Here is a 21,325-nt window from a genome sequence, read left to right as displayed (position 1 = left end):
CATCGCCCGGTGCGACTCGGCCGCGGGGACTGTGCGGGTCGGTCGGGGACGAGCTGCCTGTCCGTGGGCGTGGGGAAGAGAGTGGAAGTTTTGTTGCCTCCATCACAGTGAGCGGGTGTTTGGAGTCACTGTGATGGACGTTTGTGTTGGGGTCATGTGTCTTGTGTTCTTTTTTTGTGTGTGACTGCTATGTAGTTTCGTTTGGTACCTTGCTACCGAATGACAAATAAAGCTCTGTTGAGCTGTTGAACTGTTGTTGAGATTGGACAGGCGTGCCGACATGCAGGGAATGGAGGGATAGTGATCAAGTGCAGGCAGGGAAGATTCGTTTCACTTGGCATCTTGTTCGGCACAGGCATTGTGGGCCAAAGTGCCTGATCCTGTGCTGTGCTGTTCTATATTCTACAGGTGATGGGACCGGATTGTGAATGGACCAAATCACCTCGCGTTTCACTCCTGCCATCGGGAAGGTGGTATTGGAGTCTGAAAACCGTGACCATCGGGTTCACAAACGGCTGCTTCCCAACAACCATCAGGCTCTTGAACATTATACAACACGAACCCCAACCATGAATTTCTGTGGTCTGTCTTTGGTTGCACCAAGGACCTGGGGATTTCATTTTAGACAATAGGTGCAGCAGGCCATTCAGCCCTTCGAGCCAGCACCATCATTCAATGTGATCATGGCTGATCATTCTCAATCAGTAACCCGTTCCTGCCTTCTCCCCATACCCCCTGACTCCGCTATCCTTAAGAGCTCTATCCAGCTCTCTCTTGAATGCATTCAGAGAATTGGCCTCCACTGCCTTCTGAGGCAGAGAATTCCACAGATTCACAACTCTCTGACTGAAAAAGTTTTTCCTCATCTCATCTCAGTTCTACGTTAGTATTGTGGTTATTAATTTTGAGAATTTGTGATTATAATATGTTATTAATGTATATCGTGTTTACAGGCCTGTTATGCTGCTGCAGGTAAGAATGTCATTGTTTTGTTATGGGGACATATGACAATATGGGGCAAACGAGGATAAATGGGACTAGCTTTGGCATTGACAGGTTGGGCTGAAGAGCCTGTTACCATGCAATGTGACAGTACTTATAACAATGAAATCCTCTTCAGGACAGGCAGCACTCTGGGGAGAAGGAACGGGTGACGTTTCAGGTCGAGACCCTCCTTGTCTCGACCCAAAATGTCACCCATTCCTTCTCTCCAGAGAAGCTGCCTGTCCCGCAGAGTTACTCAAGCATCTTGTGTCTATCTTCGGTTGAAACCAGCATCTGCAGTTCCTTCCTACACGATTAAATACTCTAGACACGACTGGACAATGTGGAAATGTGGTGATGGTTGCGTGGGGAGGGGGAAGCAAGAAATCATTAATAAATTCATTAATAAAGCAGAAACTAATGGGCAGCACGGTGGCACAGCGGTAGAGTTGCTGTCTTACAGCGCCTGAGACCCGGTTCAACCCCGACTACGGGTGCTGTCTGTGCAGAGTTTGTACGTTCTCCCCGTAACCTGCTTGGGTTTTCTCCGGAGCTCCGGTTTCCTCCCACACTCCAAAGACGTACAGGTTTGTAGGCTAATTGGCTTAAACCAATTGGTTACAATACCAAGCAATTGTAGGCTAATTGGCTTGGTATAATTGCAAATTGTTCCTAGTGCGTGTAGGATAGTGCTAGTGTATGATGATCGCTGGTCGACGTGGTCTCAGTGGGCCGAAGGGCCCGTTTCCACGCTGTATCTCTAAACTAAACTAATGGATGGCTTTTAATGTTCAGGTACAGTCAGGTATATGACTAATCTGGTTGCAAATTAAGCACAGACAAGTTGTTGCATGTGTCTAAGATTTTCTGTAATGCCAAAAGTATTCATTTTACCAACGTGAAAACCCAGCCTCGCAACTGCGAGCAGGAGGATCCTACAAAAATATTCAAAGGCTCAATGTACAAAGGGCATTGTATTATTAATCTGTGCTCAGGTGAACTAGATGCCAAACCTTCTATATTTCCAAACAATCAAAAAGTAGGTGAACCAGAGATTTACAGTACAAATTCAAATTAGTATACTTTAGAAAAATAGGAAACAAAGTGCTAGAGTAACTCAGCAGGTCAGGCAGCATCCTTGGAGAACATGGATAGGTGACGTTTTGGGTCCAGACCCTTCTTTTAGACGACCTCAGTCTGAAGAAGGGTCTCGACCCGAAACGTCACCCATTCCTTCTCTCCAGAGATGCTGCCTGACCCGCTGAGTTACTCGAGCACTTTTTGTCTACTCTCTCTTCTCCCTTAGTTTACTTTAGGATTAGGTGCATCTTTTACTTTAGTTTAGTTTAGAGACACAGTGCTGAGGCAGGCCCTTTGGCCCACCGAGTCCACGTCGACCAGCAATTCCCATACACTAGAGACACAGTGCTGGGGCAGGCCCTTTGGCCCACGTCGACCAGCAATTCCCGTACACTAGCACTATCCTACACACCAGGGACAATTTACAATCTTTACCAAAGCCAATTAACCTACAAAACTGTACATCTTTGGAGTGTGGGAGGAAACCGGAGGACCCGGAGAAAACCCACACAGGTCATGAGGAGAATGTACAAAACCGTACAGACAGCACCCATAGTCGCGATCGAACCCGGGACTCTGGCGCTGTAAGGCAACAACACAAAACGTTGGCGTAACTCAACGTGCCAGGCAGCATCCTTGGAGAACATGGAGCGGTGATGTTTCAGGTCGGGACCCTTCTTCTATTAACTCCTCTCTTGAATCTTAGTTGACTTCAGATTTAGGTGCAACTTATTCTGCAGAATTCCTTTCAATGACCAGTTAGAAAGACACCTCTTAATCAGTGGACAGCCTGACGGCTAGGAAGTATCGATTCTGACACAATGGGACACTGAGAGTAGACCAGCCTGTAATATGGTTGCTTCTTTCTTTCATCTCTCAAGTATTTTGTTCTCATCAGGCTGTCAAAGCAGCCACAGCCAGACATAAAAACAGCTTTTTTCCGCGAGCAGTAGCTCTACTCAACAACCAAAAGTCTGCAGTCCCTTTTTGCTCTGGTTTATTTCACTCACATGTTTAAACTGTAATGTTGTGTTCTTAATGTTTTATGCTTTATTCTTAATTATTTACTGTGTGTTCGTGTTGTTACTTGCGAGTTGTATGTGTACGTACTTGGCCAATAAACTTATTCATTTATCATGCCATAGTGAGGCCCACCGGAAATTGGAGGAACAGCACCTCATATTTTGCCTGGGCAGCTTGCAGCCCAGTGGTATGAACATTGACTTCTCCAACTTTAGATAGTTCCTCTGCCCCTCTCTCCTCCTCCCCAGATCTCCCTCTACTGCGATTTCTCTTCGAGGTATGTCCACTTTGAAGAAGTTCTCCTCCTCTCTTCGACGAGAGTTCAGTAACATGCTCTCTCGCTGCTCCCCCTCTGTGATTTCTCCTGCCCTCCTACTCTACGACCACATCTTGACCCAGACTCGCTACCACAGCCACATCTCCCTTCCCCTCCTCCTTCCCAGATCTCCCTCTATCTTCCTGTCTCCACCTATATCCTTCCTTTGTCCCACCCCCGACATCAGTCTGAAGAAGGGTCTCGACCCGAAACGTCACCCATTCCTTCTCTCCCGAGATGCTGCCTGACCTGCTGAGTTACTCCAGCATTTTGTGAATAAATCGATTTGTACCAGCATCTGCAGTTATTTTCTTATACTACTGGTTGCTCCACTGCGATTTCTCTTCGAGGTATGTCCACTTTGAAGAAGTTCTCCTCCTCTCTTCGACGAGAGTTCAGTAACATGCTCTCTCGCTGCTCCCCCTCTGTGATTTCTCCTGCCCTCCTACTCTACGACCACATCTTGACCCAGACTCGCTACCACAGCCACATCCCCCTTCCCCTCCTCCTTCCCAGATCTCCCTCTATCTTCCTGTCTCCACCTATATCCCTCCTTTGTCCCACCCCCGACATCAGTCTGAAGAAGGGTCTCGACCCGAAACGTCACCCATTCCTTCTCTCCCGAGATGCTGCCTGACCTGCTGAGTTACTCCAGCATTTTGTGAATAAATCGATTTGTACCAGCATCTGCAGTTATTTTCTTATATCTCCCTCTATCTTCCTGTCTCCACCTATATCCTTCCTTTGTCCCGCCCCCCTGACATCAGTCTGAAGAAGGGTCTTGACCCGAAACGTCGCCCATTCCTTCTCTCCTGAGATGCTGCCTGACCTGCTGAGTTACTCCAGCATTTTGTGAATAAATACCTTCGATTTGTACCAGCATCTGCAGTTATTTTCTTATATTCATTCATCTTCAAGACTTCACTGAACAGGGCGGCATGGTCTTACCTTTCTGGCCCCCTCTATGAACAGCTTCTCCAGGTTGCGATCGAGCCACCGCAGGTAAGGACGAAACAGCAGCTCGAGTTTTCCCGTCAGCCTGTTGGTGGCGTGCTTGGCCCGAAGCCACTCCTCTGAGGCGTTGCACACGTGCCTGAGGTGGAGAGGACGGAAGGTAACCTTGTGAAGATGCACTCAATGGACAATAGACAATAGGTGTTTCCTGCCTCTAACGTGTCCAACCCCTTAATAATCTTATACGTTTCGATAAGATCTCCTCTCATCCTCCTAAATTCCAGTGTATACAAGCCTAGTCGCTCCAGTCTTTCAACATATGACAGTCCCGCCATTCCGGGAATTAACCTAGTAAACCTACCCTGCACGCCCTCAATAGCAACCAGCACTTAGTTGCTGTGTCTTTTATTTCAATGGAACTGTTTTAAACGTCACTTTAACTCCAGACCCTGAAACTGCTCTATTCGGATATTCCACAACGCTTGAGAAGCTAGACCATAATGCTCGCACAATCTTGGTTTATGGTATGGTAATTACCAACAGATGTATTTTGAAACTATGGAAATCAGACTCTGCTCCTCAGTTTGAGACTTGGTTAAGAGAATTAATGAGCATCGTACACGTCGAGAGGCTGAGATATGAATTATCTGGCAACCCTCAAAAGTTTAGTTTAGTTTAGTTTAGCTGAGGCAGGCCCTTTGGCCCACCGAGTCCACGTCGACCAGCGATTCCCGTACACTAGCACGATCCTACACACTAGGAACAATTTACAATCTTTACCAAAGCCAATTAACCTACAAAACTGTACATCTTTGGAGTGTGGGAGGAAACCAGAGCACCCTGAGAAAAACCCACGCAGGTCATGAGGAGAATGTACAAAACCGTACAGACAGCACCCATAGTCGAGATCGAACCCGGGTCTCTGGTCCAGGGCGGCACGGTGGCGCAGCGCTAGAGTTGCTGCCTTACAGCGAATTCAGCGCCGGAGACTCAGGTTCGATCCTGACTACGGGCGCCGTCTGTACGGAGTTTGTACGTTCTCCCCGTGACCTGCGTGGGTTTTCTCCGAGATCTTCGGTTTCTTCCCACACTCCAAAGACGTACAGGTATGTAGGTTAATTGGGTGGGTAAAATGTAAAAATTGTCACTAGTGTGTGTAAGATAGTGTTAGTGTGCGGGGATCGCTGGGCGGCGCAGACTCGGTGGGCCGAAGGGCCTGTTTCCGCGCTGTATCTCTAAAAAAAAAACTAAAAAAGTTCTTCAACATATGGAACCCAGTGCTGCAGCATATTAAGGACAAGTAAAACTATCCCCTCAATGCCACAGGCTTTTGTACCTTCTTTGAATCCAGCAGTGAAAATACTGAAATATTTGACTTGTGAAAATTACCTTGACTCATGTTTTTGGGCTTTTGTCTTTTTTGTCACATTGTAGTCGTGTTTTAAAAAAAATTATTTTCATTTATTTATTTGTTTGTTTTTGTTCATGATGTTGTAGGGAAGGGGAGGGATGGGGTTTACTGTTGTTGTTATATGCACTGTAATTAATTAAAATAAAAATTAAAAAAATAAACATTTTAAAAAAAAACCCAGCACTTAGTGAAAATGAACAACCACTTGAGAACTGAAGAACATAGTCAAACTCCAAGCACATGTTGGTGCCAAACTGGGGTAGGTTTTTCCAGACGAGTGGATGCTATCACCATTAGAATCCCAACACTTGGAGCGCGGGAGGACGAGGTTCATAAGATCTTGAGGGGAATAGACAGGGTAAATGCTCAGAGATGGACACAAAATGCTGGGGTAACTCAGCAGGCCAGGCACCTTGAAGAGTTTCGACCCGAAATGTCACCCATTCCTTCTCTCCCGAGATGCTGCCTGACCTGCTGTGTTACTCCAGCATTTTGCGTCTACGTTCAGCATTTTATCCTTGTTTCTCCTTACCTTCCCATAGAAGCTGGCAGATCCTGATCCTCGGGAATGTCCAAAGTGAACACCTTAGAACAAGAGAAAGATGAAGAGAATCGAGTAACGTGCCGGCGTATTTGAGGTAGGAGAAAGAGTGGGTAAGTACAGGTCCACCACCGATTTGTCCGGCACCTCCTTTGATCCGGACAAAATTACCAGAGTGCCCTTGAAATTCCCCTCCCCCCCACTCGAAAATGTGGCACCAAGGCCGGGTGAGGCGGCCGATCTCAACCTCACCGATCGGCGGAGGGGTCGAATCTGCCCCCTGCGGCCTGGGCCTCTGGAACTCCAGCCCGGCCGGTGCTGGCAGATCCGTTCCCAAAGCCATCCGCCAGTCCAGTACTGCATGACTCCTCTCAGAGGCCGTGACCTCTGTGGGTCCAGCAAAACGGACAAGCCAGAAAGGATCTGGAACCGAAGGGGGGGGGCGGACAAATCGGCGTTGGACCTGCAACGCACTTCAGGTAGATCCAATCGCAACAAGATGAAAGCGGTAAGCCTCAGCCAGAAATACACTTCCCTCAATAACTGAAGCCCAGAGGTTGAGCTGAATGACCTTGCGGACAGTTCCACGCAATTTTCTATTACACAGAGGGTGGTGGGTGACTGGAACGCACTGCTAGGGGTGGTGGTGGAGGTAGATACCATAGTGGCATTTATAGGCACATGGGGATATGCAGAGAATGGAGGGATATCGATCACAGACAGATGAGATGTTTATCTTGGCATCATGCTCAGCACAGGCATTGTGGGCCGAACGGCCTATTTCTGTACTGTACTGTAGACAATAGGTGCAGGAGGAGGCTATTCGGCCCTTCGAGCCAGCACCGCCATTCAATGTGATCATGGCTGATCATTCTCAATCAGTACCCCGTTCCTGCCTTCTCCCCATACCCTCTGACTCCACTATCCTTAAGAGCTCTATCCAGCCCTCTCTTGAATGCATTCAGAGACTTGGCCTCCACTGCCTTCTGAGGCAGAGAATTCCACAGATTCACAACTCTCTGACTGAAAAGGTTTTTCCTCATCTCCGTTCTAAATGGCCTACCCCTTATTCTTAAACTGTGGCCCCTGGTTCTGGAATCCCCCAACATTGGGGAGTAAAAGTAACCTATAACTTAGGTGTTTCTATTTCAGTTCCTCTGCAGGTGCAGTCATCGAAATGTAACTTAGCGTGGGTAGATCTACATAGCATAAGGTTATTAGTGGAAACTATTCTTATAGTTCTATGACTCTATGACTCAGGGTGGCATGGTGGTGCAGCGGTAGAGTTGCTGCCTTCCAGCACCGGAGTCCCGGGTTCCATCCCGACTACGGGTGCCGTCTGTACGGAGTTTGTACGTTCTACCCGTGACTACGTGGGGTTTCTCCGAGATTTTCACTTTCCTCCCACACTCCACAGACGCACTGGTATGTAGGTTACTTGGTTTGGTGTATGTGTAAATTGTCCCTAGCGTGTCTAGGATAGTATTCATGTGTGGGAATCGTTGGTCGGTATGCCGAAGGGCCTGTTTCCACGCTGTATCTTTAGTTTTTTTAAAGTTTAGTTTAGAGATACAGCTTAGTTTAGGAAACAGGCCCTTTCGGCCCACCGGGCCCGCGCCGCCCAGCGATCCCCGCACATTAACACTATCCTACATCCACTAGGGACAATTTTGAACACTTACCAAGCCAATTAACCTACATACCTGTAAGTCTTTGGAGTGTGGGAGGAAACCGAAGATCTCGGAGAAAACCCAGGCAGGTCACGGGGAGAACATACAAACTCCGTACAGGAGTCAGGTTCGAACCTGGGTCTCCGGCGCTGCATTCGCTGTAAGGCAACAACTCTACCGCTGCGCCACCGTGCCGCCCTGAAAACTAAACTAAACAATGTTGATGAAAATAACAGAATTGATCTTACTGACGGATGGAAAAAGTTTGTGACATTCTTCCAAAAACAAACCGCAATGTTTGTGTCATAGATTAGTGTGGTCAGCCACAAGTTGCCTTTCATTGTAACATAATGCCCCATGGGCAACATGCCCCATGGGCAACATATATAGCTCCTGCTTGCGTAAGCCTGCACTTTGTGCCATCAGCAATATTACCTCTTACCTCCAAAGGATAATCGTCTGGGAAGCAAATCTGAATGTCCAGCTCCTTCAAATCAAACGGCTGTGAGAGAGGGAGAGAATAAGAATCAACTTCGTAATGTTAGGACGTGCAAGAAGGAACTGCAGATGCTAGTTTATACCGAGAATAGACACAAAGTGCTGGGGTAACTCAGCGGGTCAGACAGCATCTCTGGAGAAAAAGGATGGGTGACGTTTCGGGTCAATAGACAATAGGTGCGGGAGGAGGTCATTTGGCCCTTCGAGCCAGAACGGCCATTCAATGTGATCATGGCTGATCATTCTCAATCAGTACCCCGTTCCTGCCTTCTACCCATACCCCCTGACTCCGCTATCCTTAGGAGCTCTATCTAGCTCTCTCTCTTGAATGCATTCAGAGAATTGGCCTCCACTGCCTTCTGAGGCAGAGAATTCCACAGATTCACAACTCTCTGACTGAAAACATTTTTCCTCATCTCAGTTCTAAATGGCCTACCCCTTATTCTTAAACTGTGGCCCCTTGTTCTGGACTCCCCCAACATTGGGAACAAGGGTCGGGACCCTTCTTCAAATTCTCATCCTTTTTACTCCCCCCCCCCAGAGATGCCGCCCAACCCACTGAGTTACTCCAGCACTTTGTGTCTATCTTTGTAATGTTAGGACAGGCTGTGGAAAGCAAAAACTCAACACCAGCCAGTTCATTCACAGAATAAGTAAGGGATGTTTCTGCTGGGTGATTGGGGGGGGGTTTAAAGCCAAGCTAATGGGCCTCCATAACTGAAGAGGCGTGTGCTGGCTTTGACGAGGGTCTGGTTTACGAGAATGATCCCAGGAACAATTGGGTTAACGTATGACAAGCGTTTGAAGGCTCTAGACCTGTACTCGTTGTAGTTTAGAAGGATCCTCATCGAAAACTACTGAATAATAAAAAGGCCGGAATTGCATTGATGTGGAGAACGTTTCCAATATTGGGAGAGCACAGCCTCAGAATAAAAGACGACCCATTAGAATGGAGACGAGGAGGGAATCTGCAGAATTCTTTGCCGCAGACGGCTGTGGAGGCCAGCTATTCTGAGAGCGGAGACTGATAGGATCTTGATTTGGGAAGGGTGTCAAAGGTTACAGGGGAGAAGGCAGGAGAATGGGGTTGGGAGGGGAAAAAATAAATCAGCCATGATTGAAAGGCAGAACAGACTCAATGGGCCAAATGGCCTAATTCTGTTCCTACGTCTTGTGAAAACAGGAATTAAAGGCAAAGTGGAGTATCAGGTTTTTCAAGCAGTCCTTGAAACAAGTGCGATTGTGGAACTTTAACAGATGAACATGGCTACAGCTGCAAACCTGGCAGCAATGAAATAGTACAGAAGAGCGAAGAGCCAAAATAGCTTGTTATGCAGATTAGAGGAAATTCAACACAGGGCTGGGTGAAGCACCACAGATAAATTAATATTTGGATTTTAAAAGATAGATAAAATCCTGGAGTAACTCAGGAGGTCAGTCAATCTCTGGAATAGGTAACGTTTCAGGTCGAGACTCCTCTTCTGACCCTGCTTCCTATTAGGATTCATTGCTTAGTTTAGAGATACAGTGGGGAAACAGGCCCTTCGGCCCATCGAGTCCGCACCGACCAGCGATACCCGCACATTAACATAAGCCTACACACACTAGGGACAATTTACACTTATACCAAATATACAAACCCAAGCCAATTAACCTATAAACCTGTACCTCTTTGAAGTGTGGGAGGAAATCGAAGACCTTGGAGAAAACCCACGCGGTCACGGAGAGAACGTACAAACTCCGTACAGACAGCGCCCGTAGTCGGGATGGAACCCGGGTCTCTGGCGCTGCAAACGCTGTAAGGCAGCAACTCTACCACTGCGCCACCATGTTCTGGCATCAAGGCTAGATAGAGTAAATAGAGTTGAATGAAGCCTGACCACTGGGTGTATGTGGGTCTTGTATTTGGTATGGTAGACAAATGGTGGGGGGTTTTTAGTAAAAAGATTGCATTGTGGTGAGTCAAATATATCTGCTCTACAATACAATGCACAAACTGAATACAAATGCTCCTCCTTTACAGATAAACCCGTCGTAAATCAAAAATTTTGCAAGTCGAAAATGCATTTAATACACCTAACCTACCCAACTTCATAGCCACATAACCTACCCAACATCATAGCCACCTAACCCACCCAACATCATAGCCACTTAACCTACCGAACATCATAGCCTAGCCTAGCCTACAGAACACCATAGCCACCTAACCTACAGAACATCATAGCCACCTAACCTACAGAACATCGTAGCCACTTAACCTACTGAACATCATAGCCACCTAACCTACCCAACACCATAGCCACCTAACCTACCAACACCATAGCCACCTAACCTACCAACACCATAGCCACCTAACCTACCTACACCATAGCCATCTAACCTACCAACATCATAGCCACCTAACCTACCCAACATCATAGCCACCTAACCTACCCAACATCATAGCCTAGCCTAACCTACCCAACATCATAGCCTAGCCTAACTTAAACGTGCATAGAAGAAAGGAAGAGGAAAAGATCAAAATTCAAAACACGGTTTCTACTGAACGTGTATTGCTTTTGCAGCATTGTAAAGTTGAAATATTGTAAGTCGAAGCATCGTAAGTCGAGGAGCATCTGTGCTGTAAACCCTTGCACTAACGGCCCTTCATTGAGTGGATTTCAGTTACAGTGGATCGAGGCTCCCGTTGCATCCCCCCCTCCCCACCCCACCCCACTTCCGCCAGTTACCCAGTTAGTTGGTACCTCAGGGTGGGAGCTGCCCGTGACCGGCGAGAGCGAGGGGCATGTGCGCTGGGATCCGTCACCGTCGCACCATGCTGGGGGCTCTGTGGCCCCCCGGCCGGTGAATTCCTGCTCGTTTAATCCCACCCTCCCACAAACTCCCAAATTCTCCCCCCCCCCCCCCAACTGTGGGTTAAACTTTACCCCCCTCACTCGGTTACAGCAGACAATGGATCACCCCCAGAACCGTTATTGTGGGGGTTTACTGTAATGTATTGCAGGCTAGGGGGGAGGAATAAAATACAAAGTGCTGGATCTTATTGAAACATATAAGATAATTAGGGGATTGGACAAATTAGAGGCAGGAAACATGTTCCCAATGTTGGGGGAGTCCAGAACAAGGGGCCACAGTTTAAGAATAAGGGGTAGGCCATTTAGAACGGAGATGAGGACGAACTTTTTCAGTCAGAGAGTGGTGAAGGTGTGGAATTCTTTGCCTCAGAAGGCAGTGGAGGCCAGTTCGTTGGATGCTTTCAAGAGAGAGCTGGATAGAGCTCTTAAGGATAGCGGAGTGAGGGGGTATGGGGAGAAGGCAGGAACGGGGTACTGATTGAGAGTGATCAGCCATGATCGCATTGAATGGCGGTGCTGGCTCGAAGGGCTGAATGGCCTACTCCTGCACCTATTGTCTATTGTCTATTGGAAACTCAGCATTTTCCACAGAGAAATGAGGGTGTTTCAGCTCAATGATATTTTGTCAGATCTGAGAAAACAAACATTGTCCTGAAAAGTTATCGACTTCTCATCCACAGATGCTGCCTGACCTGCTGAGCAATCGCAGCACTTTGTCATTTTAATTCAGATTTCTATCACCTGCTTTATTTTTTTAAATCTTCAATTAACCCTTGATGGACTGCGACCAGTGATCTACAACTAAAGTGTCTCTCTCTTCCCAGTGCACCGAGAATGAGTTGCCGGCAGGGGCAGTTGTGGCAGGTACGATCACAACATAAACATAGAAAATAGGTGCAGGAGTAGGCCATTCGGCCCTTCGAGCCTGTACGCACCACCATTCAATATGATCATGGCTGATCATCCAACTCAGTATCCCGTACCTGCCTCCTCTCCATACCCCCTGATCCCTTTAGCCACAAGGGCCACATCTAACTCCCTCTTAAATATAGCCAATGAACTGGCCTCAACTACCTTCTGTGGCGGAGAATTCCACAGATTCACCACTCTGTGTGAAAAAAAACGTTCTCATCTCGGTCCTAAAAGACTTCCCCCTTATCCTTAAACTGTGACCCCTTGTTCTGGACTTCCCCAACAACGGGAACAATCTTCCTGCCTGTCCAACCCCTTAAGAATTTTGTAAGTTTCTATAAGATCCCCCCTCAATCTTCTAAATTCCAGCGAGTACAAGCCGATATATTTGGACAGATACATGGATTGGATAGGTGTAGAGAGGTCAAATGCACACAGGTGGGACTTGTGTAGATGGGGCATGTTAATCGTGTGGGCAAATTGGGCAGAAGTGCCTGTTTTTATGCTGTATGACTATGCAATTTCTAATTCATAGAAACATAGAAAATAGGTGCAGGAGGCCATTTGACCCTTCGAACCAGCACCGCCATTCATTGTGATCATGGCTGATCATTCACAATCAGTAACCCGTGCCTGCCTTCTCCCCATATTGCTTGATTCCACTAGCTCGTAGAGCTCTATCTAACTCTCTTTTAAATTCATTCAGTGAATTGGCCTCCACTGCCTTCTATGGCAGAGAATTCCACAAATTCACAACTCTCTGGGTGAAAAAGTTCTTTCTCATCTCAGTTTTAAATGGCCTCCCCTTTATTCTTAAACTGTGGCCCCTGGTTGTGGACTCCCCCAACATTGGAAACATTTTTCCCGCATCTAGCTTGTCCAGTGCTTTTATTAAAATATATCTCTGGAGAAATATTGTCCAATTCCTTTTATTAAAATATATTGCACAACATGCAGGTGAACCCAATTAAGTGAATGGATCACCATGAAGTCTTGTGTCTTCCCAGTACATTCTAGTCCCCCCTCGATACTTCAGATTCCCATCTAAAGGATGGATTACAAGAAGAAAGAGTTGCATGGCTCCAAAGAAACAAAAAGTGGATCAAGGTCTTTTTTTGCCAAATGTTTAGAGCAGGAACAATATAGTGAATGGACCATTTCTTTGATTCATGAAGTGAACAGTTTTGAAGTTAGATTAGAGATACTGTGTGGAATCAGGCCCTTCGGTCCGCCGAATCCATGCCGACCAGTGATCGCTAGTTATATCCTACACATTCGGGACAATTTACAGAAGCTAATTAAGCTACAAACCTGCCTATCTTTAGAATGTGGGCGGAAACCGGAACACCCGGAAAAAAAAAAACCACATGGTCACAGAGAGAACGTAAAAACTCTCTGCAGACAGCACCCATAGTCAGGATCGAACCGAGGTCTCTGGCGCTGGCTTGGGTCGGCCCGCTGCAGACCTTTCACCGTCCGGCGCGGCCTGGAACGTGGCAACTACAACAGCCTGACCGCGGGAGAAGACGGCAGGGGAAGAGAAAATACATTCTGGCCTTCCATCACAGCGAGGAGGTGACTGGAGGAGACTCACTGTGATGGATGTTTCTTTTTGTTTGATTGTGTGTGTTATTGCTTATTTTTATTGCTCTTGTTGTTAGACTGTGGGTAATCTTTCATTTCACTGCACATTTATGTGTACGTGACAAATAAACTTGACTTGACTTGACTTGAGCAACTCTACCACTGCGTCGCCACTATGGATTTAAAGGGTAAAGTGAAGCAGTACAGACGAAGAAGAAAGTAATGGACAAAGTGCAACAAAACAGCTGGGAGAATGTCTACGATGTGCACTCCGTACAACAGTATTGTTCTCAGCTGGAGGAAGATTTACAATCTGCCCATTCTGTCAACAAAGTCTCGCTCGACACCAACCCAGGCGGCACAGAGTTGCTGCCTCACAGCACCAGAGACCTCCATTTGATCCTGACTTCGGATGCTGTCTGTGTGGAGTTAGCATGTTCTCCCTGTGACTGCGTGTGTCTCCTCCCACATACCAAAGACGCGCGGGTTTGTAGGTTAACTGATCTATAAATTGCCCACGTGCGTCGGGCTTGGATGAGAAAGTGGGACAACATAGAACTAGTGATCAACAGCCAGAGTGGACTTGGTTGGACTACACTAAACTAAAACTGTGAGGTACTGGAATTCTTGAATATGCAAGATGCCTTCTGCCAAAAAAGGAATTATGAAGGAAAAATGTGAGGAAATGGGATAGAACTAGTGTGAATGGGTGATCGATTGTTGGCGTGCTGTCTGTGTGGAGTTTGCATGTTCCCCTGTGACGGCATGTACCATTTCCTTGCACATACCAAAGTCGTGTGGGTTTGCGGGTGAATTGGCCTTGTGTAAATTGTCCCCGGTGTGTCGGGAGTGGATGAGAAAGTGGGATTCGATAGAACGAGTGTGAATGGCGGTGTGGACTCGGTGGGATGAAGGGCATGCTTCCACACGGCAAGTCGAAACAAAACTAAAACTGCGAGGTACTGGAATTCTTGAAGTCAAGCTAATATACAAGATGGAGCCCCCCACTGAAAAAGGAAATATTAAGTAAAAAGGGAAGAAGTGGGATCACACTTTGAATCTGTGGAATTCATCGCCAGACAGCTGTGGAGGCCAAGTTATCAGGTATTTTTAAGAGGCAGATTGACAGATTCTTGATTAGTAAGGGGTGTCAGGGATTATGGGGAGCAGGAGAATGGAGTTAAGATGGAAGAACAGATCAGCCATGATTAAGTGGCAGAGCAAACTCGCTGGGCTGAATGGCCTAATTCTGCTCCCATAACACAAACTTACGAGCACAGAACTAGTGTGAACGGGTGACGGATGGTCAGCGTGCTGTCTGTGTGGAGTTTGCACGTTCTCCCTGTTACCACGTGGGGTCCGCACGGGCGTTCCATTCCCTCCCACATCCCAAAGGCGTGCAGGTGAATGAGCCTCTGTAAATTGTCCCTCGTGTGCAGGGAGTGGATGAAAAGGTGAGGTAACATTGAACTGGTGAGAACGGGCGATCGATGGTCGGCGTGGACCGAAAACGCCCGTTTCAATAGACAATAGGTGCAGGAGGAGGCCATTCGGCCCTTCGAGCCAGCTCCGCCATTCAATGTGATCATGGCTGATCATTCTCAATCAGTACCCCGTTGTTGCCTTCTCCCCATACCCCCTCACTCCGCTATCCTTAAGAGCTCTATCCAGCTCTCTCTTGAATGCATTCAGAGAATTGGCCTTCACTGCCTTCTGAGGCAGAGAATTCCACAGATTCACAACTCTCTGACTGAAAAAGTTTTTCCTCATCTCCGTTCTAAACGGCCTACCCCTTATTCTTAAACTGTGGCCCTTTGTTCTGGACTCCCCCAACATTGGGAACATGTTTCCTGCCTCTAACGTGTCCAACCCCTTAATAATCTTGTCAATCACGTCAATCAATGCAAGCAGCGTTGAGAGTGGAGGACTCACCCAGTCTGGGTCTGTAGGCTCCACCACAATGCGGTAGTAGGTCTGCTTCCCATCCTGGCTCCTCTGAATGATGAGCTGGTCCTTGGGGAAGCGTTTCAACAGCTGGCTGATCTCGGTGTCTCGTAGTTGGCGGGCGACCTCCTGGGTCAGCTCGGTCAGCTTCACCTCGTCCTTGACCACGGCGGGACGGGGGACGGCCGGCCGTATGAGCGGCCCCGGCGGCCTCAGGTTGATGCGGGTGGGCTCGTGGTCCAGGGGGTCCCTCACGGCGGGCAGCCTCTCGGGGTGCCAGAAGCGGCAGCGTTCCTCCATCACGCAGTAGCCGTTCAGGAAGTAGCGGCACGGCCTCCTCACTCTGTCTCTGGGGGCTGGCGGCTTGGGCGTTCCAAACCGCGTTCGGCCAAGGTCCTCGGCAAACCGCACCGTGCCGCCATCCGTGGGGCACTCGGCGCCGCCCTGGCACTGAGGGGCACTCTCCGCGGCCGCCGCGGCCGCGCCGCTGCACGGGCTGTCGGGCACCCCCGGGGCCAGCGGCGGCTCCAGGTGCTCGTGCAGGAAGCGGCACCTCCGGCCAAACTGGCAGTACTTTCCCCGAGAGTAAAAGCGGCAGACCGGCGGGTAGGCATTCACGCTCCTGGCCTTCGACTGAGGCGTGGGGTAGCCCCTGGCTTTCTCAGCCACGTCGCTGGCATGAGGCAGACCCTCGGACACTGGGATGTGACCCACCTCCATGGCTTTCAGCGTCTGTGGACAAAAAGAGTTCAGTTTAGTTTACCATTATCACATGTACCAAGGTACATGCTTTCATTTTTTTTTTCCGCGTGCTATCCTGTTAGCGAAGAGCCAATTACTGTCCACAAACAGTCCACGGTATACAGATACAGGATAAAGGGAATAAAGTTTAGTGCAAGATACAGTCCAGTGAATTTCGATGATAGTCCAAAGGTCTCCAATGGGAGGTCAGAACCACTCTCTAGTTGGTGAAAGGATGGAGTTCAAACTGCACCTTCTGATTCAGTTGGCAATTCATTACCAATTTAAATTCGAGATTAAATTGTTACAAAACCTTAGTTTAGCATATCGTCATGTGTTACCAAGGTACAGTGAAAAGCTTTTTTTTTAGAGAGACAGTGTGGAAACAGGCCCTTCGGCCCACCGAGTCCGCGCCGCCCAGCGATCCCAGCACACCAACACTATCCGACACACACTAGGGACAATTTTTACATTTACCCAGTCAATTAACCTACATACCTGTACGTCTTTGGAGTGTGGGAGGAAACCGAAGATCTCGGAGAAAACCCACGCAGGTCACGGGGAGAATGTACAAACTCCGTACAGAGTTTGCTTTTGTTGCGTGCCAACCAGTCGGCCGAAAGACAATACATGATTACAATCGAACCATTCACGGTATATGGATACAAGTCTCTGCTTCTCAAAACTGCATTAAAAAAATTTGAAAGCTGAACGTTGCTGTGGACTGATTCCGAGTGCAGTTGATTTTGTAGATGGTCAGTGGAGCTATCGTGCAACCCATACCACATGCATTTTGGCACACTGCTGCCACTGTCATGATCTATTATGTCCTCAGTAAAACTGTATGCATGCACATACACTATCGCAAGGTTTACAGCATCAGCAACTAAAAGACACACAATCCAATTACAGCAAACCTCAATCATAGTTTACAATTTTGTGTAGCTGCATTTCTCTAAAGAACCGCACGAAGGTATTTATTCACAAAATGCTGGAGTAACTCAGCAGGTCAGGCAGCATCTCAGGAGAGAAGGAATGGGTGACGTTTCGGGTCGAGACACTTCTTCAGTCTGAAGAAGGGTCTCGACCCGAAACGTCACCCATTCCATCTCTCCTGAGATGCTGCCTGGCCTGCTGAGTTACTCCAGCATTTTGTGAATAAATACCTTCAATTTGTACCAGCATCTGCAGTTATTCTCTTATTCTAAAGAACAACATGTGCACCACTGAATAAATATCAACAATTGATATTTACTCAGTAATTTCATTCCAATTTAGCCCAGTCTATCACGACACAAAGCTCCCCACCATCAAAAGCATCTACATGAGATGCTGCCTCAAGAAGGGGGCATCTATTATTGAGGATCTCCATCACCGAGGCTGTAACCTCTTCACACTGCTACCGTCAGCCAGGAATACAGAAGCCTTAAGTCCCGCATCACCAGGTTCAAGAACAGCTACCTGCCTACAACTGTCAGGTTCTTGAACAAACTCGTACAACCCTAATCCTTTCTCAACAGAACACTACAGATCATCTGTGTAGAAAGGAACTGCAGATGCTGGTTTGCAAAGAAGATAGACACAAAATGCTGGAGTTTTTTTTAGATTTAGATTTTGAGATACAGCGCGGAAACAGGCCCTTCGGCCCACCGAGTCCGCGCCGCCCAGCAATCCCCGCACACTAACACTATCCTACACACACTAGGGGCAATTTTTACATTTACCCAGTCAATTAACCTACATACCTGTACGTCTTTGGAGTGTGGGAGGAAACCGAAGATCTCGGAGAAAACCCACGCAGGTCACGGGGAGAACGTACAAACTCCGTACAGACGGCGCCCGTAGTCAGGATCGAACCCGAGTCTCCGGCGCTGCATTCGCTGTAAGGCAGCAACTCTACCGCTGCGCCACCGTGAGTAACTCAGCGAGTCAGGCAGCCAGTAAACAAATGGGTGTTGAGACCCTTCTTTAGACTGAGAGTCAGGGGAGAGGGAAACTAGAGGTACACAAAGATTCAGAATAAATCACTTCTTGCACTACCATAGATTTTTTTCCTAATTGTGTTTCACACTAATGTTTTTTTTTGCAGTCTTTTTCCTTTTACTGTCTTGCAGAATTTGTGTGATTTATATATAATTTCTGTTTGTGTGCGTTTATCCGGGTTTGTGCCTGTGATACTGCTGCACGCAAGATTTTCCATAGAACCTGTACCTCACCATACCTGTGCATATAACAATGAACTCTACTTGAATTCTAAAAACAAAAAAAAGCAACAGTTATATGCTGCACATTTCTAATTTAGCTGTTAAACACATACAAGGCCCTCTCCTCCCAAGCACATATTTACAGGAAAGCCTGTAAATGAACATGACTTTTACTTTAAACTTTAGAGATACAGCACGGAAACAGGCCCATCGGCCCACCAAGTTCATGCTGACCAGCGATCCCCACACACCTAACACTATCCTACACACACTACGGACAATTTACAATTTTACCGAAGCCAAATAACCTGCAAACCTGTACGTCTTTGGAATGCGGGAGAAAACTCTTGGGGAGAATGTACAAACTCCGTACAGACAGCACCCGTAGCCAGGATTGAACCCGGGCCTCTGGCGCTGTGAGGCAGCAACTCTGCTGTTTTGCCACTGTGCCACCCTGGTGACATTGACACATAAACTGAGAACTTGTTTACAAAAGTTCAAGGTTATCAAAAGTTTAAACTACAAGATGTTTTCCCAATTCGCAATGTCAAAGTATCTAATTTTATCTTGCGTCCACGTCAAGGATATGCTTGTGCAGTGCTGCAGGGATATGAAGTGTCCCAGTAATCAAAACCTAGAATCTAATCACATAACCACCATGCAGCTGAAAAAAGTCAGATTCCAGAAACCGTTTCAACTCTGACCCTGTCAAAGAAAGGCAAAAATGCTTCAGACACTGAAAACATGAAATATAAGCAGGAAACGCAAAATATACTCAGTAGGCCAAACAGCATTGCTGAGGGAGAAACAATGTTACCGCCTCAGAGCAATGAATGGCCTTTCAATAGAAGTCATCCATTTGTAGTGTTTAATCTGTTCCTCATTCCTCAGATGCTGCCTGGCCCAAGTTTTCTCAGCATTTTCTTTCTTTTTTTTTTTTTAAAGAGTTGTGTTGTTTTAAAGATTATGGTCGTTGTTGCGCTACACGCCAGCCATGTAAATAAAAACTTTTCAATGTAAAAGTTCAGTAAACTTTCATTGCGTCCGATTAGAGGAAGCGCAAGCCCTTGAGAACGTCACAGTAAAGATGGAAACTCAGATCAGCACGTCTGAACATGACCCGGGCCTCTTAATCTTCTCCCGTCGTGGACATTGCCAGGCCTGTTGATTGTTTCACTGTCCCTCGGTGAGTCTGACCGGGTCAAGCAGAACACCACCCCACCCCCCTCTCTCAGTAGCGTGGAGTATCTGCCCCAGTGGGGGGAAGAGATCGACCCGAGAATGGGTGCAGCAGGAGAGGGGAGTGGGATGGGTAAGCGAGGGTCAGCTGTCACACCACGTCTTGGGGTAGGGAGAGAGAGAAAGTCCAGGGTAGGAGGGCACAAGGGATTGGGAAAAGGAGTTCAGGGAACTAGGGCGGGGGGGGGGGGGGGGGGGTGAGATAGGGTCTGGGAAGGGGTAGGGGCATGGCGGGGGGGGGGGGAAGAGGGACGTCAGAGAGGGAGGGACAGGGCATCGTGGGGGGGAGAGGAGCATGGAAAGAGACAGGGGAATCAAGGGGGAGGGACAGGGGGCATCAAGGGGGAGGGACAGGGGGGCATCAAGGGGGAGAGGGGTATCAAGGGGGAGGGACGGGGGGAGAGGGGTATCAAGGAGAGGGACGGGGGGAGGCATCATGGGGAGGGACGGGGGGGGGGAGGCATCATGGGGAGGGACGGGGGGGGGGAGACCATAGGGGGTGGAAGGGGGGCATCAGAGAGGGAGGGACAGGGCATCGGTGGGGGGGAAGGAGCATGGAAAGAGACAGGGGCATTAAGGGGGAAGAAGACCATCGGGAGTGGAAGGGGGGCATCAGGGGAAGAGGGGTATTGAGGGGGGCATTGAAGGAAGAGGCGAGGGGAGAGGGGCATCAATGGGGATGGACGGGAGGGGAGAAGACCATCGGGAGTGGAAGGGGGGCATCAGGGGAAGAGGGACGTTGAGGTGGCAGGAGTGGGGGGGGGGGAAGAGGAGGGAGAGAGAGGGGGGGGCATCAAGAGGCGAGGGGAGAGGGGCATTGAGGGGTGGCGGTGGGGAGACACCGGGGGGGAGGCAGGGCCGGGGCATCGGGGGGGGGGGGGGGGGGGGAGCGGCCTTCTCCGGCCCGGGACTGGCGGCCCTCCCTCGGCGTCACCGCTGCCGCCTCCCGGACCCAGCGCCCACCGAGCCCGCGCGTCGAGTCGAGCCGCACCGGAGTGCCCGCCACTACTGTTACTGCTGCTGTTGGTGGCGGTGCCGCCGCCCCCTTGTTCCCCTCGCAGCGCGGGCGGAGCCGCCATTTACCTGCCAATGCCGCCGGAGCCACAAGAGCGGCGGACCGGCGCCCCCGCTAACCCTTCCCCCGGCCCCACTGCGCCTGCGCCGCGCCCGGCGTCCGAAACTGCGGGCGCCGTCTCCATAACGGCGCCTGCGCACCGATCGGGTGCCGTCGCTAGTGGGAACTGCGCCTGCGCATTACTCGGGTGCCGCCGGCAGCAACTGCGCCTGCGCATCACTCGGGTGCCTGCGCCGGCGCATCACTCGGGTGCCGCCGGCAGCAACTGCGCCTGCGCGTCGCTAGGGTGCCGGC

At 48.8% G+C, this 21,325-nt stretch overlaps 1 protein-coding gene across 2 annotated transcripts in view; it reads right to left on the bottom strand.

Annotated features, from left to right (window-relative positions):
* Positions 1–21,113, bottom strand: part of LOC144610956 (uncharacterized) — a 52,201-nt gene extending 31,088 nt beyond the window's left edge. The window contains exons 1-5 of one of the 2 annotated variants that reach the window (XM_078429987.1): positions 21,040–21,113; positions 15,761–16,504; positions 8,422–8,481; positions 6,301–6,353; positions 4,352–4,496 (exon numbers count right to left, since the gene is read on the bottom strand). In XM_078429987.1, the coding sequence (XP_078286113.1) occupies positions 4,352–4,496; positions 6,301–6,353; positions 8,422–8,481; positions 15,761–16,492 (990 nt within the window). In that variant the 5' untranslated portion in view covers positions 16,493–16,504; positions 21,040–21,113. Of the gene's footprint in view, positions 1–4,351; positions 4,497–6,300; positions 6,354–8,421; positions 8,482–15,760; positions 16,505–20,947 lie in introns of both variants that reach the window. The other variant, XM_078429988.1, reaches the window with a different exon arrangement.
* Positions 21,114–21,325: the final 212 nt, after the last annotated feature.

This window comes from Rhinoraja longicauda, chromosome 38 (genome assembly GCF_053455715.1).
Source record: "Rhinoraja longicauda isolate Sanriku21f chromosome 38, sRhiLon1.1, whole genome shotgun sequence".
NCBI lineage: Eukaryota > Metazoa > Chordata > Chondrichthyes > Rajiformes > Arhynchobatidae > Rhinoraja > Rhinoraja longicauda.
This window is presented reverse-complemented; position numbering and strand designations above follow the sequence as displayed.